At 37.6% G+C, this 12,098-nt stretch overlaps 1 protein-coding gene and 1 long non-coding RNA gene across 3 annotated transcripts; one reads left to right on the forward strand and one right to left on the reverse strand.

Annotated features, from left to right (window-relative positions):
- Nucleotides 1-788: 788 nt before the first annotated feature.
- On the reverse strand, nucleotides 789-7,826 carry LOC107048523 (protein SCAI). Of its 2 annotated transcripts, none has more exons than XM_015271725.1 (4): nucleotides 7,194-7,826; nucleotides 5,075-5,922; nucleotides 2,364-2,777; nucleotides 789-1,525 (listed from the first exon to the last, which is right to left on the reverse strand). In XM_015271725.1, exons 1-4 carry the CDS (start codon nucleotides 7,385-7,387, stop codon nucleotides 1,281-1,283), a joined length of 1,701 nt encoding a protein of 566 aa, XP_015127211.1. In that variant the 5' UTR covers nucleotides 7,388-7,826; the 3' UTR covers nucleotides 789-1,280. The 2 variants fall into 2 exon arrangements, with proteins under 2 accessions (XP_015127211.1, XP_015127213.1); XM_015271727.2 differs by lacking the exon at nucleotides 789-1,525 and adding an exon at nucleotides 1,648-2,293.
- LOC107048525 lies at nucleotides 1,310-2,005 on the forward strand. Its single transcript, XR_001461684.2, has 2 exons — nucleotides 1,310-1,588; nucleotides 1,722-2,005. It is a non-coding gene; the product is annotated as an uncharacterized LOC107048525 (long non-coding RNA).
- Nucleotides 7,827-12,098: the final 4,272 nt, after the last annotated feature.

Here is a 12,098-nt window from a genome sequence, read left to right on the forward strand (position 1 = left end):
TAGTGATGGATTGTCGGTACACGTATGAAAAAATTCAATAGAAAACCTACCGAATTCGATAGATATTTCTGTTGGAATTCTACAGGAATTCTATTTGTTTTTGCGCTGATTCTATTGGATATTCGATAAAAAAAGTCAATAGATTTCGAATTTCTGTTTAAATTTTTCTCTTGAGATTGTTTCTATAAGAATGCTTGGGCATCAATTTTCTAAGTTCTTTCCACTCGGATTCTGCGATGCAAAACAAAAAATAATCCAGCGGAAAAAACTTGAAAACTTTATGCCCAATACTTCTAATAGAAAAAAGCTAAGAGAAAAATTCTAACAAATTCAAAATCTATTGACTTTCTTATCGAATATCCAGTAGACTCGGCGCAAAAAACGATTAGAATTTTTCAATAGTATTCCAATAGGAATCCTATAGAAACTGTAGAATTCGTATAGAATTCCAATAGAATTTTGTAAGGAATTCGCTATGTTTTCTATTGAATTTTTTCATGCGCGCATTATCTAGAGAAAGATTCTTTGGCGGGGGGGAGGGGGTCAGTTGAACTAAAAATTGGGGGAGGGGCTAAAAAATCTATAAAATGTAGATACATGGATGTTTTAGAACAAGAGGAGCGACACACAGGGTTTTGTCAGGCGGATATTCACGCTCGGGTTAACGAGTTTGACTTTGAAAGTACTTTCCAATAAATCCCGAATGTGGTTTTAGATATTTTCGTAATTTTCTCAAAAAATATTCACCATACTTTTTAATCACATTGTTTGTCTCTATTTGTGAATTATTGTGTATAAAATTATTTCATTTTATTTATAGTTCTTTGGGTTTTTGTCTTTGTGAAAATGTATTAGAACAAGTTATTATGCTCAAAGTAGAAGGAAACGAATATAAAGTAGTAGTTTCTTTGATGAGAAGAAGAAGAAGAAGAACAAAAATCGATAGAGTGAAGAATAAATCAACGTCCTGCCGATGAGAATGATGTTGTATAATATATTATTTATAATGATAAGCACTGTATATCTGCATTTCTCATCGTCAAGATGTTCGCAATTGGTTTTTTTTGTCAATTAAAAACTGTAGATATCAACATGTTTTTTTTTCATATTTGTTTTTTATATAAAAGTGAGAATGAATTGCGAGACGCGGTTTAATGAGGTCTCAATGTAACGATTTTATTGTAATTGTAATTGTCGTAATCGTAGTCGTATTGTTGGTAAGTGGTTGTTAACGGGGATATTGTGTCATTATCACGCTGATGACGATAGTGATGCCGGGGTCAGGCTAATTCATTGCTGTCGGGAAAGTGTTCACGTGCATCAATACACGCAGCTAGATCGAGCACTATGTGATGTAGCGTTGGATGCTGCAGTACCTCTGCCTCGGGCAGTGGTGGATGGCAGCACGGTCGCTGATGACGACCACGAAATGATCGGTGCAGGTGTAGTACAACGTCACAGAACACGTAGCGTACAACTAGCAATCGCAGGAAGTCGTCGCCGAAAAATTGGAGAATACTGCTTTCTGGAAGACGACAAAATATCTTTGAATACAAAATTTAACTCAGAATTGAATACAAATTCCAGGGTAACTAATCGAGAATTCAAGCCTAATTATGATGCGACTAATTATTAACCTTTGCCACATGTCACGCTGGAATCGCTCACTACCTGCCTATGATATACGATAAAATCACATGTCATTTAATTATTTTTGTTAGTAGACGGGCAGTCAGGGATGAAGAGGACCAAAGACAGAAATGAAGGAAGATAGGAGAAAGATACTGTGATCTAATAGAGAAGGAAAGGAAGAAAGAATTAGATATGGAAATAATGTGTTAAAAGGAACTATCTGAGTTGTTAGTTAAAATTTCAAAGTTTAAAATATCTATATAAGCATGTAATAAATAATATAAGGAGAGGTGGAGAAAGAAGGGCTGGTGATGATGTAAAACAAGGAAAGAACTCTTGTAACATCAGGGAAAATAAATTGGATTGAATGAAATAATTATTTTTGTTAATTCTATCTTCCAAATGATACCAAACACTCGCTTTGTACGCCATTTCAATTACATTATATTTTATATTTTAACACGATATGCCTTTACACATCCTCTTGCTAGAAGAGAGCTCTATTGTATATTTACTCTCATAAAGCAATAAATAAATAAATAATATAAAATTCAAAATGTTCTGCCATTTTTTTTTGTTTTGATTTGTCGTTTCCTCTTCTTTCTTCCTCTTTCTTATTCATCGTCCGTCATAAATATTCACAAACCAATGTCAAATATATCTACAGGGGTGGTATAAAAGAACATAAATAAAACCATGTGATTTACATATAACGAAAAAATATGACTCACCACATCTGGAACGAATGACAAGACGGCTTGCCTCGATGAGAAAACGTTCAACGTAATTCTGGCATCGTTCCCAGTGATGCACCGCTAAGCTACCGACGTTGCATATAAGGCAAAAGGCGGCAAGTGGTGAATGAAGAAAGAGGGTGAAGAGACTACCACCGTGACGCACATCACGTAGCGTGGATGGTGTCTCTTGGGGGGACATAAGCACCATCAGTGGCTGACCAAAGTATCTTGGTATTTGCTGGAACACGTAACTATTGTCCGAGTCGACTACCACAAACAGGGGCTTTCTTGTGAAGGGATAGAGATCACCAGGATAGAGGCAATGGGGCTCTTTACCACCGCTGAGTCTTTTTCCATGCTCCGGATCTCGTTTGTTGCTGGTTGTCACACCACCCAGGTCGTATCCCACTTTGTGACCATGAAAAAAATTTCATTATTCTCATGAAGATTCTACTGTTCTTGGGATTAATCAATCGATTGTGGGGAGAAGAATATTGTTATCATGGTAAATGTTCTGTCAATCGTAATCGTAATCAATTCCGTCAATCGTAATTCGTACTGAATATTGCTGATGGTTTTTTGATACCATCCCTCTAGAGGTACCCATGTCACCTTACTGTTTTTTTTCTAGAAAATATCCCGAAATCTCGGGCATTTATTGTCTTTTGTTATTGTTCGTCAATATTTATATAGTATATTTCAGGGCGAGTACCATGGGATTTTTCACTCGCGTGGAGTTCCCCGCCTTCGGCTCGGACTGGCCAACCACGCGAGTAAAAAAACCCCATGACACCAGTCGTGAACGATGATTGTCCGTAGTGATTTTCACTTTTACGAGTTTGGAGAAGGGCCAATACCAATCCCCGGACGAGGAAAGGTGAAGATCAGTACGGAAAAGAAATTTTAACTACACTGTTAAAAATTTGTGTCTGAATTTTTCGTGCTAAATTCCGGAAATTTTTGTTGTGTTCCAATTCCACTGAAATTTCAGGGAATCTTGTCATTGAAAATTCAGAATTTCGTGGAAAAATCAAACAGAACTGTAAATTTCCGTTGCATTTTTCCCTGAAAATAAATAGAAGACCAGAAAATTCTGGTAAATATATTCTTGAATTTTCAGGACAGTGAAACTGAATGCAATTTAGAGGGAAAAAAATAATGAAATTTCAGACGTCACTGGAAATTCAATGCAATTTGACACTGAATATTAAAATTAGATTGAAAATCCAAATAAATTAAGGAATACTCGTCTTTATGCCCCTTAAAAGTCTGGAATTTTACTGAATTTTCACTAAAACCTGAAATTTCATGATTTTTTTCCCCTAAATCATATTCAATGTCACTATCCTGAAAACTGGTAGTCAACTGTCCATGAAATTTCATTTTTTTTCCAACAGTGTATTTTATCATCTACAATTTGTCGAATACTGAGATGTTGGGGTCATTTCACTGGGGAAATTCAAACAACTCGTGAAAAATCAACCTCCAAGTTTCTTCGGATTCACAAAAATGGAAAATCTCAGTATTTTTGTTTCTATTTTGTTAATTATACTAAAACGTAAAAGACTGCACTGATGAGGAGTCCTTCAACANTTTTTGATACCATCCCTCTAGAGGTACCCATGTCACCTTACTGTTTTTTTTCTAGAAAATATCCCGAAATCTCGGGCATTTATTGTCTTTTGTTATTGTTCGTCAATATTTATATAGTATATTTCAGGGCGAGTACCATGGGATTTTTCACTCGCGTGGAGTTCCCCGCCTTCGGCTCGGACTGGCCAACCACGCGAGTAAAAAAACCCCATGACACCAGTCGTGAACGATGATTGTCCGTAGTGATTTTCACTTTTACGAGTTTGGAGAAGGGCCAATACCAATCCCCGGACGAGGAAAGGTGAAGATCAGTACGGAAAAGAAATTTTAACTACACTGTTAAAAATTTGTGTCTGAATTTTTCGTGCTAAATTCCGGAAATTTTTGTTGTGTTCCAATTCCACTGAAATTTCAGGGAATCTTGTCATTGAAAATTCAGAATTTCGTGGAAAAATCAAACAGAACTGTAAATTTCCGTTGCATTTTTCCCTGAAAATAAATAGAAGACCAGAAAATTCTGGTAAATATATTCTTGAATTTTCAGGACAGTGAAACTGAATGCAATTTAGAGGGAAAAAAATAATGAAATTTCAGACGTCACTGGAAATTCAATGCAATTTGACACTGAATATTAAAATTAGATTGAAAATCCAAATAAATTAAGGAATACTCGTCTTTATGCCCCTTAAAAGTCTGGAATTTTACTGAATTTTCACTAAAACCTGAAATTTCATGATTTTTTTCCCCTAAATCATATTCAATGTCACTATCCTGAAAACTGGTAGTCAACTGTCCATGAAATTTCATTTTTTTTCCAACAGTGTATTTTATCATCTACAATTTGTCGAATACTGAGATGTTGGGGTCATTTCACTGGGGAAATTCAAACAACTCGTGAAAAATCAACCTCCAAGTTTCTTCGGATTCACAAAAATGGAAAATCTCAGTATTTTTGTTTCTATTTTGTTAATTATACTAAAACGTAAAAGACTGCACTGATGAGGAGTCCTTCAACAGTTGGAACTTTGTATCACATTGTGCCCAAACATTTGAAATAATAACGATATTCTTATCCCCATAGGTCTACCTTAACAATTACTGTATCTACTTACTTTCCTCAGGATGTTTAACAGTGGAGAAGCAGCCGTCTGCAGACAAATAAAGTAGCAGTGCACCATTGGCAGGCAGTTCTTTGAAACCACTGGCAAGAAATACCTGAACCTGGCTGTAGGTGGGTTTATACAACAGGTACTTGTGGGGGTTTTCACGGCGTGGCATACCATTTTCAGGTGGATATGGGCCAGGTCTAAATGGCAATCTACCTGCTGGTGATGCATCATGCATATGTGTAGGATCATCGCGTGGTTCTCGCTCGAGTGTCTGTAGCATTCTAAACATGTCAACTGATAATTCACTGAATTTAACCTGATCGGCGGAATTTCCAACAATAAGTATCTCTTGGAGAGTTAGGCACATGGGTGGCGATCGCTCGATGGGCGGTGACGTCAACGGACCAAGGCGATGCGTCAATACAACGGGATTTGAGTCGGCATGTAATACACCGACCGCCGATTCAGCTTTAACAAAACCCTTTATCTCCTCAAGCACCAAATTCCATTCAACCTGATCCTCTGGCTCATAAGTACTTGCATAATCGGCTATTTGAGTGTCCAATTCTTGGACAAGTTCACGTACTAATTTCATTTTGTTAAGTAATAAACAAACAACGATAAAACGAGCGTAGTAACGTAATTTTTTCACCATTAAATCACTACGATCCTCCTTAGCTGCACGACTATAGTATGCACGTCCTCTTATTGCTGCATAGAATGAGTATGCCTCGTGTAGGTAACTCGTTTCGCTTGTACGTAGGTAATAGTGATAATAAAGCTGGCCAATTTTACTTGCAATCTCACCGATTTGCCAGCGTTTCAAACCGTACTTTGTGTCCAAAATTGCTCTGGAAAAATTACCATCACGTGGTGAAATTCAGTTGACATTCGTCATGCATATTTGTTCTTCGGATTGTATTTTCTTTTTTGGCGAATCAGATATTATACAGCACGACATGCAGGGATAGAAGACCTAAATAAGACTTTTTAATAATGAAGCAGAACGGACAGGAGATAACAATTCATTTGCATTCTTCTCGTCTCGCAGTGACTATCGACCCATTGGTAAGGTGATACGCCAGACGGATGTTTTTTTTCGGACTTTCCTTTATTATTATTCAGTCACTATATTCCAGTTGACTCTTCCGAGGTAATGCCAGGATTGTTTCATTGGCCAAGTAATATTCAAACAACTTACGTCCGGTAATTTAAACTTTCTGGAAAAAAATCTCAGCCAAAAAATGTTAATCCCGTATCGTCGTTTGGTTTGTTTCCAAGTTCCATTCTTTTTCTCTTTTTATTTTGGATTATCGGGGTATATGTGCACACGAACCAGGGCAAGGACATTAGTGCATTTCCAAGTGCCATATAAAATAAATCCTTGAAAATCTCGTAAATTTATACTTTAAACCAAAATTTTACCATCCGGTCTGCTCTACCTATATTCATGAAAAATGGATACTATTTTAACTGGTATACCGAAGTGACATTTCGCAAATAGTTCAATCCTTAATTCATCAGCGTCTGGTCCACCGCCCTCTGCTGTCCCCAAATACTAACCCCGCTTGGTATTTGATTGTATTTATCAATCAGGTCTAGATGACAGAGAAAAAAAGACTATCCCACGAGAAAGGAAGGAATCACGGAGACCGGAGGCAACAAATGGAGTGAAATAAAATAGCAAATCCCACGTCAGCAAATCGAACTCGTTCCATTCACTCAGGCCAGAAGTTGCTCGAGGTAGACACAAAGCCCTACAGGAAGGGGTGGACATACGAAGCGGGAGGACAAACTGGGGGAAGCGGAGCGGGGAAAGCTCTACATGTGGAAGCGTGCGTGTGCTAGGAAGGATGGTGGTGCTGAGAAATAGAAGTAGGGCGTAGTAGGGGTGCGCAAAGGAACGAGAATAAAAAAGAAAACGACACTGAAGCAAAGACAGAGGGAGACTTTGCAATGAAGGGGGAAGGTGCGGCCGATAAATTTACAAAACGTGATTCATCTATTGAAGTAAAAGAACCGAAGAACAAATGAGCCGAATCAAAGCTAAGAGTTCAATAAATAGATGAAAATTTGTAATGTCTAAAATCCCATTGATACTTATTAATGAATTTTTCCTCACCTGTGTTGTTGCTGAAACTTCCACAACTTTGTATATATATCGAAGGTCCTTCCAAAGTAGGCCTGCCACTGCTTGTGACCATACTGGGGTAGGTCGCGTAAACCATTGAACAGCTGTTTGCTCTTTTCTAACAAATGGCAAAATTCCTGTACGATTTTTCTCTCGTGGTCGTCCATGCCAGCCATCATGACCATCTTTTCTTCGTAAATTGAACGGCCGACGGACTGCTGCTGGTGATGTCAGCGGTTGGCCGTTGTTGCGCGCTGCCTCCTGCAGTCCGGGCCTCCACCGTTTCGTTCCACCGTGATGCCCCGTGATTGTCGTTGCTGCCCCGTTTTTCAATAACTCGAGACACAACGAACAAACACCCACGTACTCTTGATCGATCCGTTATTAGTCTCTTTTTTAAAAATAAATTTCAACTATTTTTTTTCTTGTGCTGCACGAGACTGTCTCATCGTTCTTGCGTCATGTCAATGGGATTTTTTTTAATTTCAACTTCAGTTATGTCTTTTGGGTAAATTATTCGTATCACTGAATATTTCCCTCCCCGTTTAAACTCCGAACTGCCTTGGGGCCCTGACAGCGTGTGCTCTGAAACACAGCGAGACTGAGACGCCTGTCTGACACTCTTTGGACACCGTTTCACGATGGTCTGTCGACGCCAACGCCAATCAATAAACGACGCAACACCATTGAGGGGGAGTACAATTGAAAGGGCGTTCTCGCAGTGACATCGCTTGGGGGGTGGATGAGGCTGATGTGGTGAATCGATTTTCGCACGGAGGTGGCTGATGATCAGAGTAGTGGGGTCATGTACTTTGGGGATGAGTCGGTAGGGCAGGTTGCAGGCATACGATTGTCGATATCTGAAGCTTGATAGCAAGCGCTTTCCACCCCTTTTTTAGTTCTCAATCCCCTCACTAGATGGGATGTGCCTTTTTTGTAACAAAGGGGAACAACCGAAGTTGAATTGATGTTTTCAGTAGTGGTGCCGTGAGATGCGAGAGAAACGAGACACGACGAGACGAAACGAGACGAGACGAGACCCGACGAGACCCGACGAGACCCGACGAGACCCGACAAGACGAGACGAGACGAGACGAGGCGAAACGGGACGAGACAAGACGAGATGAGAAAATCTCTCAATTCCCGACGAGACGAGAGAATGGTTTCCTGACAACGAGACGAGACGAGAAGATGTAGTTTCTCGTCTCAGGAATGATTTTTTTACTTTAGATTGTGTTCTCATGACGGTAGTAGAACTATAGATGATTCTAGCGGGCGACATTACATAAAAATACAATTGTATGACAAAAAAAATGAATCGAGACCCAATACAAGTGGTAGACATTTGAGGGCCCTATACTCGCCATTCGGCAGCACACCGGCGGCCAAGATTAATTAACTAGATAGGGCTGCTAACGTCAAAGGGAAGAGTAGTCCAACCCAGCCGCAGTTGTGGGCTATAGAAGGGCCTGAAAAGGCTGGACGAGGGGAGGTGATAGGTGTGTTCCCACACCGGTTCGTATCGACTGTCGCCTCATCTACAAGTCAATCGAATTTCTCGCGTGCCACAGGCTCGTAGCACTAGCCAACTACTCCCTGCACAGCTGTACCACCAGCTATCGCTAACTGGCTATATACCACCCTCCCTCTTGCATTGCTATATCGCTGATATCGTCCACTGTGCTGGCTACCCGAGCGTTTCAGTATGCAAGTATAATGCGCCGAAACGTGAATATATGAATGCTTATGGAACTCTCGGGCGCACGGCATCGCGGTTGTTTTCATCCCCCTCTATACTATGTATATAAATGAAAGGGAATATATCGAAGATTGAACGCGATAGCTGATGTCGATGAAGGGGTTAAATTATCTTTTTAGTTTGCATTTTGATTGTTCAAACGAAAGGAAGTAAATGAAATGAATGGATGTTATGAGTGACTATTGGAAAAATTAGGGGGAGGGACAATACGTTTTTCATTTCTTCAATAATTACGTCAATTCTTCATTTGTTTTGCTTAATATAATTTCACATCACCAGGTCAACTGTAATTTTCCTTTAGATTCTTCAATTGTAGGCACGTAGAACATCATAAAAGCATCGATTCAGAGAGGAATAAAGGAGTAGACAACATCTTTAGGTCCACAATTTTTTTTACGAATGTGCGAGTTATAAGCAATCCAGATGCAATTCATGATGTGGATTTTTTCTAATCATCCATACCTACTACCCTACTCAAGACAAAGAAGTGATTTTTTTCTGATGTATATATGGGATGGCTAGCCTTTTTTATGTAAATCTCCTGGAATTTTAATTGGATGGGATTTCATTCCGCTAATTTTTCTATTGAAATCTATTGATAGACCTGGCTATTTTAGCCATTTCGTAATAATCAAAGTTCAATTTATATTGAAATTTGGATTTCATCGGTTCATTCTCGGCATAATGGTTTCCATAGCGTTATTGAACTCTCTAAAAGAATTGATTATTTTTGGTTCGGAATGGAAGCATTTTAATCGTTCGGAATGGAAGCATTGTAATCGTTCAAATTTAAGTTCTAAATTTTTTGTATTATATTGAGCTATTATGACCCAAAAAGGCCGAAAATACAATTTTTAGACCGTGTCAATTATTGGCTAATGAATGAATGGAATGGATTTTTTTTTCAAATATAGGTATTGTTGAGCCCTATCGATCGCCATTAATTAAAATTTAATTGATCGAGTAGTTTTTTTAATGTTCTGAATTGATTGAATGATGGTTTACAAAATTTGTTTGGATGTCCCTTTGACCGAGTTCGAAGGTGAAAGCGATAGTAATAATCGTTATTTTGATTTATTGGAAAATTTTCAAAAATTTTGTATTTTTTGAAAATCCTAATTCCGAGAATATCTTTGAATCATGCTTCAAATGATTTCAATTACAACTTAAAATGTTTGTTTTAATGCTATTAAGTCGTAGTTAAAACATGATTACGATAGCTATATTGATTGATTCGATGTTCATTGGATTTACACAAAGATATAAATTTAAACCATAATAATTTTTTTTATTAAAAATAAGTATAATCTGGATCCTAAGTTGCAAAAAATCCAAACAACAGAGCTATGTAAAAGTAAAAAATCGATAAAAATGGATTCATCCTTTTAACCTGAATACTAGAACCCATTAAATGTTTGATTCGAGGGGGTAGAGAGTTTTATCACCCCTAAAATCGCCCTCTCATCCACAGATTGTGGAGGTGAGTGACGTACGTTTGTGGCATATCGACGTAGCGTGATTTAATTTGTTACAATTAGAAAGCGTCGAATGTATGTATTCGCATAGGTTTCTCACAAAGGGTGCGGGCGTGCAGCCCCTTTTTTGGACAAGCGGCATTGAGAGTATACGTACCACCGCGCCCAGCTATTAATATCAGTTAACAAGCCGATATGATCGCTCTCACTTCAGGCAAGGCCGGCTGCATGTCGCATTTATGGTGGGGCTTTTCTACTGCTCCCGCTCACTTATTCATGGACGACTGCTGGATAGAACTGACTCACTTAACCCCCACCAGGACTGCTTGAATAATCGAACGAATATTTGCAATCTATTTTCAAAATCGATGTTGTAGCGATCATTATGAATGCAAGCCGTAAATGATCTCCTTTTATAAGACACACTGTTAGAAGAAAAATGGAATTTCATGGACAGTTGACTACCAATTTTCAGGACAGTGACACTGAATGTGATTTAGGGGAAAAAATCATGAACTTTCAGGTTTCACTAAAAATTCAGTAAAATCCCAGAATTTTAAGCGGCATAAAGACGGAAATTCCTTAATTTATTTGAATTTCTAATCTAATATGAATATCCAGTGCTAAATTACATTGAATTTTCAGTGAAATCTGAAATTTCATAATTTTTCTCCCTACATCGCATTCAGTATCACTGTCCCGAAAATTCAAGAATATATTTACCAGAATTTTCTGGATTTCTATTCATTTTCAGGGAAGACTGGAACGAAAATTTACAGTTCTATTTGATTTTTCCACGAAATTCTGAATTTTCAATGACAAGATTTCCTGAAATTTCAGTGAAACTTGAACACGATAACAATTTCCGGAATTTGACACGGGAAATTCAAACGAAAATTTTTAATAGTGAAGTTTGAATATTTATTCGAACGTGAAGTGAAGTAACAAAATGTTATTTATATACCGACATAAATAGTGTTCTCACAAATTGCCGGACCCAAGTGACCAATTTCAAGAAACTTTAGGTTCTAAAAGGCAGTCTACTGAAAAGAAAAGACCGGTTGCTCAATTTCAGAAGACAAATCCCGATAATTCAGTACCAAAGACCTAATTATTTTAAGTGATGAAAGTTTTAGGAGGGTGTGAAATTCTGGAATCATTAGACATTAAGGATATATCCAAGTACTTTGGATATTTTTTTTCCAATGAAATGCTTTTATACTTCTGTAGTCGAACAGCAGAGCTTTCATTTGAGCCCCATTTGATCGTCAGTTTCTGGACATTTTACAATGATTTTATCATTCAAACTTGCAGGTCTGAATTTGAATCTTGACATTGAACCATTAGAAAACATTTTCAGAATCTGAAAAAAAAATTGGAAAGTTTACTTTTGGACGAAGATTGATGAAATAATTAAAAAATTGCGATGTTTGAAAATTATGAGCATTTTCTATAAATAATTTATAAACAATCAATTTTTCACCATGAAAATCATTTGTTCGGAATCGTAACAAATTTATTCATATTCAGAAATTCAAACAATTTCAATTTTTAATATATAAACAACAAATGTTTAAAAAAATAATAATTCTATGCAAAATGTAATTTGAATGACGCTGAATAGTCATGATTTTTTTCAAAATTTTCTCACACAATTTAATT

Source organism: Diachasma alloeum, unplaced genomic scaffold (genome assembly GCF_001412515.2).
Source record: "Diachasma alloeum isolate Michigan unplaced genomic scaffold, Dall2.0 Dall_scaffold_00194, whole genome shotgun sequence".
In the NCBI taxonomy this organism is placed as follows: Eukaryota; Metazoa; Arthropoda; class Insecta; order Hymenoptera; family Braconidae; genus Diachasma; species Diachasma alloeum.

Coding starts and splice junctions, on each gene's coding strand:
- LOC107048523 (XM_015271725.1), bottom strand. CDS start 7,387: ATGGTCATGATGGCTGGCATGGACGACCACGAGAGAAAAATCGTACAG. Junction 5,923..7,193: donor AAGTTTCAGCAACAACACAG/GTGAGGAAAAAT, acceptor TAATTTTTCCAG/AGCAATTTTGGACACAAAGT. Junction 1,526..2,363: donor TGTCATTCGTTCCAGATGTG/GTGAGTCATATT, acceptor GTCGTCTTCCAG/AAAGCAGTATTCTCCAATTT.